Source organism: Abrus precatorius, unplaced genomic scaffold (genome assembly GCF_003935025.1).
Source record: "Abrus precatorius isolate BTA unplaced genomic scaffold, Abrus_2018 Scaffold9, whole genome shotgun sequence".
NCBI classification, from domain to species: Eukaryota; Viridiplantae; Streptophyta; class Magnoliopsida; order Fabales; family Fabaceae; genus Abrus; species Abrus precatorius.
Genome location: NW_020874439.1, coordinates 31606126 through 31619169, shown reverse-complemented (window position 1 = coordinate 31619169; position 13044 = coordinate 31606126). Strand labels below are relative to the sequence as shown.

At 29.4% G+C, this 13044-nt stretch overlaps 1 protein-coding gene across 1 annotated transcript; it reads left to right on the top strand.

The window, feature by feature from the left end:
- Positions 1-7841: 7841 nt before the first annotated feature.
- LOC113849848 (peroxidase P7-like) lies at positions 7842-9903 on the top strand. The gene is made up of 3 exons (XM_027480051.1): positions 7842-8057; positions 8794-8988; positions 9343-9903. The coding sequence occupies exons 1-3, from the start codon at positions 7842-7844 to the stop codon at positions 9901-9903; spliced, it is 972 nt and encodes a 323-aa protein (XP_027335852.1).
- Positions 9904-13044: the final 3141 nt, after the last annotated feature.

Here is a 13044-nt window from a genome sequence, read left to right as displayed (position 1 = left end):
TCCCCAAATAGATTTAAATGAAATATTTCTATAAAATTATAAATAATTTATAATATTTTACAAATATTATAAATATATAGCCTGTGTTTGGTGCATCTGATAATAATGAAGTAGATGGATAAATAAGGGAAGAAGAGGTTTGAGAGAAAACAAAAAACAATCACAATCATCCAAAACAATGCTAAGAATATGAGACGGAGCAAAACCATTTAAAAAAAATAATTAAAACAGATCTTTCAAATTTTCATCTAATTTGCTAAATAAACTAACTACACTACAAAGCAGTTTTTCAGCCCTCCAAAACGATCTAAATTTCAAATAATTCAACTATTTCAAACGAGCAGTTGACAACTTTGATTAAATTAAAGTTAATGAATTATTTTTACTCTATTTTTTTAATCCATTCCTACTAATTGATTTATTTTAAATATAAAATTAGTATAAATAATTTCATTATTATTTTTTGCAATATTCCTATAAAATTGATTTTGTAGACCATTCAAAGGAAATAAAATATATTAATATTACTTCTTAATTAACATGTCAAAAACATAAAACACTTATTTATATAAATATTTTAACAATTGATTTGTGTGTGTGTGTGTATATATACCCAAATTAACACACTTATTAATATGTTGTTAAACAATTAAATTAATGGCGAGAAACTCTTCCAAATGAGACATTGATCCAATAGGGTATTGCACCTTAATTTAAAAATATTAAATTACCACACAAAGTATATTTTGTTGTTTTTTTGGGTCACCAAGTATATTTTTTAAATGATAAGGCCATAAAATGATGCCAGAGAAAACCAACTCATTGATTTCTCAAGGGACCTATGGACATTTGGAGGCGTCATTTGTTTGATTACGGGGCTTTTGTTCAATTGATCCAAGAGTATGCATCCACATGGGCTTCTTAGTTTTAAATACTTGGGCTTATCTTTTTACCTCAACTCATATCCACTCCCAAGCCTGCATTTACCCATTCATGACAAAACCAAAGTTCAATCAATTCTCATAAATTACTACCGAATTTGTGAGAGTTTTGTTCAGCAATCAAAATTTACACATATAACTGTTAGCTGCAAGAGCTTCAGGAATTTGTGAGAGTTTTGTTCAGCAACCAAAATTTACACATATAACTGTTAGCTGCAAGAGCTTTCACCCTTCAAATATCAACTTTCTTGCAATTTATCGTTTCTAGATCAACTTGGTAGTTTAGCATAGTCTGCAGTGTATCTATCATCTGTTTAATTTCCATGTGTTATTTGTTAGTATGTTGCATTTCATCTGTTACCAATAATATTAAATGAATAATGCTAGTAACATTCCCTAACACATTCATGAAAGAAGATAATATCAATTTGGATTATATCAGAATATTTTTACTGTATCATTGAATAGTCCTTGAATCAGAGTGTGAGAGAGGTATGCTGCCAAGGATGGTGTAGCAACAGTGCCTACTTCACTGAATATTCCCATTCTGCCTTGGATCGTAAGTATTATACGTTTTCGGGTATCTAGGCATGGTTTATGCGATGAACAGTGCCTACTTCACTTCAACTAAGCTTTAAGACCAATAACTTGGATCTTCCTACCGCTGAGGCCATTCCCTCCCTACCAAGACCTACATAAGAACATGAACACAAATGAAAGCGAAAACAAGAACAAGAATCGGAAAAAAAGAAAGGGCAAGAAATGAGACCAAGAACAAGATCAAGATCAAGCTAAAAAAAGAACATGGACACAAATGAAAGCAAGAACAAGACCAAGAAAAAGAAAACAAAGAAAGAGCAAGAACAAAAAAGGTGAACAGTACAAGATCACGACCAACAGCAAAAGCAAGAAAAAAAGACGGAGAACAACATCGAGAACAAGATCAGAAACAAGGAAACGAGACCAAGATCAAGACCAAAAATAAGACCAAGAAAACAATACGAAGACCAAGAGCAAGAACAGAAATGAGACTAACAACATAACCAAGAGACCAAGGTCAAGATCAGGGGCAGAAACAAGAAAACAAGAACAAAGATCGAGAATAAGAACTTGAACACAAATGAAAGTAAGAACAAGAAAATAGGAAGAGCAAGAAACTAGACCAAGAACAAAAACAAAAAAACAAGATCAAGAATAAGAACAAAACGAGACCAAGAGCAAGAACAAGAAAACAAGATCAAGAATAAGAACACGAACACAAATGACAGCAAGAACAAGAAACGAGAACAAGAGCACGAACCAGAAAACAAGATGAAGATAAAAAAACATGAACAGAAATGTGAGCAAGAACAAGACCAAGATTAAGAATAAAAACATGAACACAAATGAAAACAAGAACAACATCACAAATAAGACCTACAAGAACAAAAACAAGAGCAAGAACAGGACCAAGACTAAGAAAGAGACCAATAACAAGTTTAGGACTAAGACCTTACAAAAACACAGGAACAAGATCAAGACTGAGAACAAAATCAATATACCACGAACAAGGTGATGCTAAATACGTGAAATATCATGCAAAATCAGAACAAACATAAACAAGGGGACTCCTTCATTCTGATCAAGAACTCTGCATGGGAAACGGTAATGAAAGTGACAAATTGGTAGAGCTACATAGTAGGAGCCCTTTTGCTTTTGCTAATGATTTTAAAGCTTCCATGATCAAGATGGGTAACATGAAGCCCCTCACTGGGAATGAAGGACAGAATTAAACTTAATTGTAGAAAAGTTAATTAAAATTATTGCACATTACTGTCAGTGAATGTTTTACTTGTAATATTTCGATTGATTGTTAAGATCAAGAATGATAGCTGGTATAATTCAAATATGTTGTTGAGTGCTTATGTAACTATTTGTGTGTTTTGATTGCATCCACATATATCTACACACATACGCTTCTTTTTGGGCTTATTTTACTTGTTGGTGAAAGTTTTGGGAAGCCATGATCCAAGAAAAACAAAACTTCTGCAGGGTTTTGCCAAGGATATTATTTTGTTTTGTCTCCTTTATTAGTGCCTTTTCTTTCTCTTAGTTTTGGTTGTTATATTACTTATGTCACTTGTTAATTTTCTACAACATCTTGATTTATTATATTATTTTAGAGTTCCCTTCAAACCATTTGCACTTGTCCAACTAATATTAAATTAGTGCTTAGTTATGTTTACTTTTTGTCAGTCAAGCTTTATTCATTTTCTTTATTATTTGAACTATTTGATATATAATTAGAGTTAAACATGAACCGAAAATTTTTCCAGACAAAGGTTATTTATGAAATTGTAATTCCAATTTATTTACATCTTAATTTCTATACATATTTTATACCTTTCTGTATTTTTCTCTTTCTTATTACATTATTTGTAACATCAATTATTTTTTCTTATTTTTCTCTTCTTTTTCTATCTTTCCCATCCCTTCAAAGATTAATACACTTATTATTATTATTATTATGAAACTGCCGGAATATTGCAAAAGCTTAGCCTTACCGGAACACAAATATTTTGTCTATTATCTTTTTCTTCTTTGTAGAGTCATTTGCTTGATGTTTAAAGCAAGTTGGAACTTGTTTAGTTTAACTCCTAGTTTCCTTTACCCTAAATAAATTTTAATACTGTTTGGTGTTATTGTTTGTTTAAGCTTCTGCCAAAATGTTCTCCACTACTAAAGCTGAATGTCATGCTTATAATTAATGTGAAGTTGACAACCATCCCCCACCCAACAAAAAAACATGGCAAAAGGGAGACATGAATAAGAGGTCGATACCTTCCCTTTTAGTATAAGGTTAGGTATACATTACTTGTACAATAGTTCAGCTGATTTCTTCCAAATAAAGGCTATGTAAGAGTAAGTTTGGACATTGGAAGGATATCCAAACCAAGCTTACAGTCACCCAAAAGTACCTATGTTCCATCATAACAATTTTCCGCTTGCTTCCTTTCAGAAAAAAAGGCTATATATTAAAGTTTATGCCAAAAATTAAAAAGAAATGAAAAGATAGAATTCAGCTGTGTTATATCATGCAGGATCATAGTTCTAGGTAGGATACATATTTTGAAAGTAGCATATAGTTGTTAGATCATATATAGTCAACCTTACCCTATATTCAAATAACATAAACATATTTATTATTTTTATATTTACAATTTTAAATATTTCTTTTTTAGTTATATACTATACTTTTTTTTCAATATATAATTTAGAAACTTACAAATTGAATTAATTTTTCTAAAAGACAATATAGAGATGATTACCGTAATACTACTCTACCTGGTCCTAGTTATTGTTATTCCTAACTATAATTCACTATTTATCTGAGATGAGACAAAATGATGAGAGAGAGAAAAAATTGAATTCAAAATAGAAAAAAATAAATTTTAAAATTTTAATTTTTATGTCAAACTTTCTTTTATCTCCTTTTTCTTTATTTTTTCTTCAACTAAATAAAAGAAAACACATCATGGATTTTCTCTCTTCCATATTTCCTTTCCACTCGTGGAAATATGGCATAAATGACGAAAGAAAAAAACAGTAAAAAATTATAGTGGTTGATAGATTCTATGGCCTTCTGAACATGTTCTGTCTCATACCCGTACTATATAGATGATTTGTCTCTATAGCCTCCACAATTTGTTTGGTATCACTACCATACTACAGTTTCTGTTTATGTATGTTTAATAATTATCCCCAAATTGTCACCCCCACTCCCCTAAGTTCACGGCTACAGAAAGGGTCACACACATGAGTACTTGTGCTACTTAATTGACCCAAAAAAGGGAAAAAGAAAAAGAGTACTTGGGTTAATTTTAATTCCCAAACATGTAACTTAATTTGTATATTATTAGCTAATTAATGCAATGGTAAGATATCACCAACTTGTGGTTAGATAGGCTATGCTTGTCGTGTTTTGTTGATTAATAATATAGTGTGTATGGTTAACTGTCATCTGAATCCACCTCTGGTGGTCAGTGCTAAGAACAAATAATTAATTGGCATGTAATTAACAAATTTATGTTTGCTTGAAATTTCAGGGAACAGTATATATGTAGTAGCAAAAATATTATTTCACAGGATTAGCGTCAAAAGTATCTTATGAGAAGATAAATAGGGGTTGCAGAGACTAACTTTTAATAATGCCTTTGACAGCCTTTAGGATAACATCAAGCAGGTTATCTATCCTTGTTTGTATTATGTATGTCATATAATTTAAATGCTCAAACTATAATATAACTGAATTCATTATTATCATGAGCTTCGATGCATTAAATCCAAGAAAAGTAAGAGCCTTCATCTGCATCTATAATTGAAAAAGATAATTCCTACTGATTATATACATTTTGGCATTCTTTTCATGGCTCTGAAATTAGAAGATAAAAATGTTAATTACATGGTATAATACAAGAGTATAAGTTGCGAAAAATGAGGTAAACTCCGTTAAAATTAATCAAATGGTGAATACTGTATTGATGTGAAATGATATGTGTATTTATCATTATTACTGTTGACTTTATCATGGAATTTTGGATGTCCAATGCATTAGCATGTTTTTCTCTAATTTATGATCTAAAACTTGTACGTTTTAATTTGTAAAACTGTACGGTCACATGCTTCTAAAAACAAAAGGAATAAAGTCAAATCTGGCAACCCAACAGCACTTTCGAATTACAAATTGCACCTCCCCCCCTTTCACAAATATGATTAGTTATGCGTTAATAAGTTCATCAATGGAAATTGGCTTAACAAGTATGATCAAGCAGTATCAATAAAAGCAATTTTCTATTTTTTTTAGTGGTCTTTTTTCAGGAGTAAAATGTAAATACGAGTAATAGAGAAACATCCAACATCTTAAACTTAATCTAAAAATTTGTGTTAATAATTGATTATTGCATTATAAATAAAAATAAAAGTATGATAAAATCTACTGTGACTTTTGCAATTACAAAAATTTAAAATTCTCTTTTACATATAAAATAATTTTCAACATTAATTTTAGATTTACAGATAATGAAGTTAGTAGTTTAATTAAACATTAATATAAAGAAAGTATAAAATATTTTCTTAAGTTTATGGATAACACATCAATCATTCTAAAATATTTTTATTTCTCAAACTACAATCTTGAAACATGTTAAAAAGAAACTCATTCGACTTTCTCCAATCTAAAATACTTTTATTCTACTCCATATCCTATTTAAAAAAAGTATAAAAACAGCAACACAATTAATGTGTTAAAATGAATATCATAACAGTACGTTTTGTTTTTGTTTTTGTTTTTATTCTAATTTAAAAGTCAAATAAAAATAATATAACAAAAATTATATAAACAATACACGAAGGTCCACCCAGCAAAATCAGGATGGGATGGAGTTCAAGGTGTTACACGCTGCTATGTCCTGAAAAGTTATTCGTATACATCTTACACGCAAAAGCAATTAAGTATACCCTAAAACCAAATGATTAAGACAGGAAAACCAAAATAAATTTGGAACAAAGATAACTACGATATGACCAACTGCCACTAGAATGTTATGAACATTATTTTTTGGAAACGGCATGCCAACCTCTTGTATTATATTTATTGCCATATATCACATATTAATTTTAAATATCAATAAATAGCATTTGACAGCATGCTTCTATATTAATATCTGTTATAAACAATAGATTATTCATTAACAAGAAAAATAAAAAAAAAAGGGTTTGGGTCATAGCTGCCAGCTCACTGCTAGCCATGTTCAAATGTTCTGCATTGAATTTCTCGTCTAAATGTTTGAGGATCGGATGCCTCTTCGCAATTGGCTTTGAAGATTATGTTATTTGGAAAGTTTAAATTATTTTATGCTTAGAATCCAATATAAAAAAAGTTTAATGGCATAATGTAATTTTTATTTTTTTTAGTTTTAATTGCTCATATTCAATCTTTCTTATTTTTATATGCTTAAATTAAATCTTATATTCTAACATTAAGACTTTTATTATATTTTATTTTGATATTTTTATTATTTAAATAAATAAAATGTCATATTTTAATTAATTATTGGAAATATTTACTCATTTTTAATGCTTAAAATTCTATATGAAAAAAAATTGTTATATATTTGATTGAATCAAGTTGTGGAAAATAACAAAACAAAGTTGGTAGATGAAATAGTATTCCAAAAGTTGTGAAAACGCATTGGTATCTTATTTAAGGCCTAATAAGTAGCTTCCTACTCTATTCGTGAGTTGTCCGGTTATATTTGAGTTATTTGTATGAATGTTAGTCAATGTATGATAATTAAACAAAATATATAATATTTAAATTATTAAATTATTAAATAATTAAAATTATAAATCATAATAAATTGAAGAATTATAATGACTAACATTATAGGGAGAGAATTGTACCATCATAATAATTTGCATAAACCTCGGCGAGAGATGAACCAGTGTTTCAAAAGTTGTGAAAGCGTGATTAGTATCTTGTTTAAGGCCTAAATATGAGTAGCTTCCTATTTTACTCTATATGTTATAACATTACTAACTTTGCATTTACATGAATATACGTATAAAATCACTTGACTTCAGGCTTATAAAAAAAATAAACATAAAAACCAGTTGAGTTTAAATAGTTTCGATCTCTAGCCAACGTGGATGGGGCAATGTTATGGCCCAAAATCCAGTTGTATTATTATGTATACATATGATGAAATAAAGAATTATGTGATATATAGAGACCAAGCATGTAAACTCATTAATTAAGTAATTAATTAATCTCGATGGCTTGTGGCCTGCTTCTTTCTATATAAACCATATTCGTAGCTAGCCAAAGCAATAATAAAGTAGCTCAAGCACAATTATAACACGATGGCTTCACATCTCCAATCATTGCTTGTGCTTGTATTGGTCACTTTGACCACAGTTTTTATCCCTTCCAATGCACATCTTACTCCTGATTTCTATAAGAAAATTTGTCCTCAGGCACTGCCAGTCATAAGATCAGTCGTTTATCAAGCAATTCTTCGTGAACGGCGCATGGGAGCATCATTGCTACGTTTGCATTTTCATGACTGCTTTGTTAATGTAAGTTTTTGTGTGAAATAATGTATGATATTCTTATATGTCGTTGGTGTAATTAGTTTTATGTTTTAATGCCATACATTTAGACATACAATATTGGAATACTGTGGACTGTGGTCGAGTAACTATGTTAATTTGTAGAAATCATAATTGAAAACTTATTAGTATATATATGGTCAATTAATTGATATATATGGTTTACACAAATATAAGTTTTTCGATTCTGCTAGCCCCATGTTCAGCTGTAGCTTTTGCCTTTACAAGAGGTACTTCAACCCTTGTAGTTGATAAAGCTTACTATGATCCTTTACTTTTTCAAACGCTTTTACTGTCAAAGTGTAATTTTATACCAATGGAGCCGATTATCTTCATGTAAACAACTTCTTGCCACGATTATTTTGGTTTTACGTTGAAACTTAAACAGTTGCTTCAAATTGATCAACTGCTAATTAACATGTTTGGGAATCATTTGAACAAAATCATGTTTAGATTGAAACGTTATTCTCACACCTCAATTGTAGAAAACGTGGTAAGATAAAAAGGCTTTCCACTTAATTCACAAGGGAATGTTAGATCAAACATTAAATTCATAAAATAAATTATTCTTATTTAAAGTCTAATCACCCTTAATTATTAAGAATTAAAGAAAACCTTGAAACTGACATGAAAATGATTGTCACTTTCTATATATAATATATAATAATTAATTTCATGATTTGTTCAATCCTTGGAAGCACAGGGGTGTGACGGATCAGTTCTGCTAGATGACACCAAAAACTTCATTGGCGAGAAAACAGCCCTACCAAATCTGAATTCAATAAGAGGTTTTGATGTGGTTGATGAGATTAAAGCAGCGGTTGATAAAGCTTGCAAACGTCCTGTGGTATCATGTGCTGATATCTTAGCTATAGCTGCTCGTGATTCTGTATCCATAGTAAGTATATTATATACAAACAAACTTTTCATTACAGCTGTATATAACAAAGTGCTTTCTGTTAGGACATTAAAACCTTAAATTACGTTATGTACATTCTTGCTACTAATTTCTTAAATTAAAAAAATAACATTCATTTTTTTAATATCAACTCACTTTTATTAAAAATATATATATTTTTTTAAAAAATCAATATATTGTCATTTGATTATTATCGAAGTTTAATTTTGTCCTAGGGTTATTAGTAAAGTGAAACCTTACCCTACTTAATTTTGTGATTGTAAGTATATATATATACAAATGTTTAAAATAATAGTAAAATTAGTAAAATAACATAACTCTTTCTGTGAACAGTTGGGGGGTCCACGACTTTGGTACAATGTATTACTAGGAAGAAGAGATGCAAGAACTGCAAGCAGGAATGCAGCAAACACCAACCTTCCTCCACCATTCTTCAACTTCTCACAGCTTCTCTCTACTTTCAACTCTCATGGATTGGACCTCAAAGATTTGGTGGCACTTTCTGGCGGACACACCATTGGGTTTGCTAGGTGCAGTACCTTCAGGGACCGCATCTACAATGACACCAACATAGACCGCATGTTTGCAACCTCTTTGAAGAAACAATGTCCACGAGTTGGTGGTGACAACAATTTGCGTCCATTGGATCCAACTCCTGCAATGGTTGATACCTCATACTATAGGGAATTGCTGTGCAAAAAGGGTCTCCTTCATTCTGATCAAGAACTCTACAAGGGAAATGGCAGTGAAAGTGACAAATTGGTTGAACTATATAGCATGAACCCTTTGGCTTTTGCTGAAGATTTTAAAGCTTCTATGATCAAGATGGGTAACATGAATCCTCTTACTCATAAGAAGGGAGAGATCAGACGCAATTGCAGAAAATTTAATTAATTAATATTGCATCTCACAAGTTTGGACCACAATAAATGTTGAAAGAGTAAGAAAAAGTACTATAAATTTTATAATATGTCAAGAGAACTAAGCCTTGCATATGCATGTAATTTTTTAACTGTCGGTGATTGTGTTATTTAATTTTTTTTATTACTAAGTTGTATAATAATGCCAGGTTCAATTGCTATATATTGAACCAAAAGTATCGAAAAGAAATCTTTGTTGAGTGCTTATGCAACAGTTTGTAAGTGTTTTGGATTCGTGGACTAAGGGAATTATTATATTTATTTATGTTACATTTTATGGAATCTAGCCCAATCATTTCTGTATTAATACAGCGCTTCATTTATATTTCATGTAAATTAACAAATTCTCCATTGAATATAAACATGTATAATAAATTCAAGATCATTTGTAATCAATTTTACTTTGTCAAACATGACCAGATGTCACCTTAATCAGGGTCAATTCTTCAAGATAATATCATTTTTTTTGGGGTCAACTGTTCTACAAATGCAGTCCCAAAAAAAAAATTACACCATGAAAGGTAGTACTGAGTGAGCATTCCTTGGGACAATAAAATCTAAAAAATTGGATCCAAATAAAATAAAAAAACTGTAAACTTCAAACTATTAAAATCTTATTTATGCCTTATTTTATTAAAATGACATTTAGTTGAATTAAACTTTGCCTTAACTATATGGTATGCTTAGTGCTCCAAATCTTTTGCAAATGAGATATATAAGGCTCCATTCATGGCCTTAATCTTAGGGCATAGATTGAGTGTATAAAAGATGTTTTACTCATCATATTTTGCAGGGCAACTTGGCCTGCAGTATAAAATAAGGGAAAATTAAACAGCTGTTAATTATGCTAATCGCGTAACGTTTATGTAACATTTTAGAGAGCATTATTACATATCTGGTCAAAGTGAAAGAATACACAAAGAAAGCTCCAATAATTACGTGGAATCCGTATGCTCCTACTGTAATTACATTTGGACTAACTATACAATATCATCTAATCTATTTGATGGAGACCAATGAATTATGAAGTGGAGATGCATGTCACACGCTCTGCGTACTTAGTTATTAATATCTACTTAGTTTTTTTTTTTTTTTATACCGATCTAAATGTGTTTAAGAATCGATTTAAAATATTTTTAAAAAAATTATATTTTCAAAAATTAACAACCAAAAACTTAATTTTTTATTCAAGTCAATTTAAATTTTTATATATAAATTTAAATCAAATCGAATTGTAAATATATTAAGTTTATATTAACTTTTTATTTGATTCTCATGTAAATTTAACCTAAAATATATTTTATTAAATATCAAATCACATAATTTTTCTCACCTGAAAATTAAAATTAAATAGACTTATTTGATGGGCATGATAAAATAAAAAAAATATGATAAATAAAAAATACAATAGCTGAATATATATTTTTTATGTTAATTTGATACATATCAAAATAATAAATATAATATATTATTTTATTATATTTATTTTTTAATCTTAAGTTTCTTACAAAATAAAATTTATATTGAAAATAAAATAAAATAAAATAATTTATAATATTCTGTGATACTGTCCACGCTTTATAAGTCATGACCACTCCTCAACCTCTTTCAGTGCATATGAATATAATTTTTGTTTTAGTTTTTTTCACTTCGTTACTTGCACGACCCACTCCACAGTGACGTACAAAGCGTGTAATAGCAGATTCTTAAGACAAGGTTTTCTCCTCTTTCCCTGTCTCTGCTCATAATTTGATATGTTTATGATTGACAAAGCTTTACAGAATTTTTTGTTTTTTTGAGAAAACATACATATATATATATATATATATATATATATATATATACTAATTTTGAGATAATTTAAGAGATTGACGAGGGAAATTAAAGTACGTATAAATCAAACAATCAGTTTAAATCACGATCCCAATTTTTGGTGTGTTTTGTAATTTGCACAAATTAAAATGTCCTTGATCCATAATATTTAATTTTATAAAACAATTTTATTTTTTTTCTGTCTCTTTTACCAATTATTTATAGTTTTCCATCGTTAACTTTTCTTTGCTTCGTAAATCCGTGTTTAATATTGTGTAAATATAATTTATATTTTGATTTTCTTAAAGTGTGCTTTTCAATACACAATAATAAATTGTAAGTGAAAAGGATAACATTTAATATTATTAATATATTAAATTTTGTTCTATCTCATAATTTAATATATATAAATTTTTATTATATTCTTGAATACACGTTAAATTATTTTTGAGGACAAGATTATTAAAAATTTCTTCACTACTGTTTATTTTTAACATTCTTTTGGCTTATATAATATGCATGAAACTCTCCCGGCCCCCTTTTCGTGGCATGCAATGCACTGATAATTGCATGCAATGTATAGAGTATTGAGCGAAACCCTCTTGGATCACAATGATCTAAACTATATATTATGTAGATAACTTAAGCACATAAGCAAGTACTCTCTCTCTCTCTATATATATATATATAGATCTTATGCCATACCTAGATCGATGAACACACATCAATACCCTTGTTGATGTGTTAAGATCGATTGAGCCTCGTACAAACAAAATGGCTTCTCATTTCCTATATTTCCTTGTGTTTCTTTCTCGTTCATATGCACAACTCACTGCTGATTTTTACGACAAAGATTGCCCTGAGGCACTGCTAATAATTTAGTTAGTTGTTGAGAGAGCAATATTACGTGAAATTATGCCTTTTGGTGTTTCATGTATTTCTGTGTTTTTTTTTTTCTCTTTTGATGCAGATTTCCATAATGATGTGACCTGGTTTAAAATTATTTTAAAATTCAAAATTTATTTGAGGATACAAAACAAAATTACCAGATTGGATACTTTTAAAAAAATTTATATTTTACTAAAAGTAATTCTATATCGTATTATTAATAAATGGTAATATGTCTAAAAAATGAAGACCTTACAGTGATTTTGTGTCGAAGTATGACAAAACCAGTAGTTGGGCTCAAACCTATTGGACTCTAACAGTCCAATTGCAAAATTTAAGAACTTCCATTTTTTGTAAGCTCACTTTTTTTCCACTGAAATGCAGGAGCAGCTTCTTTGACTGAATTCCGGTAGTT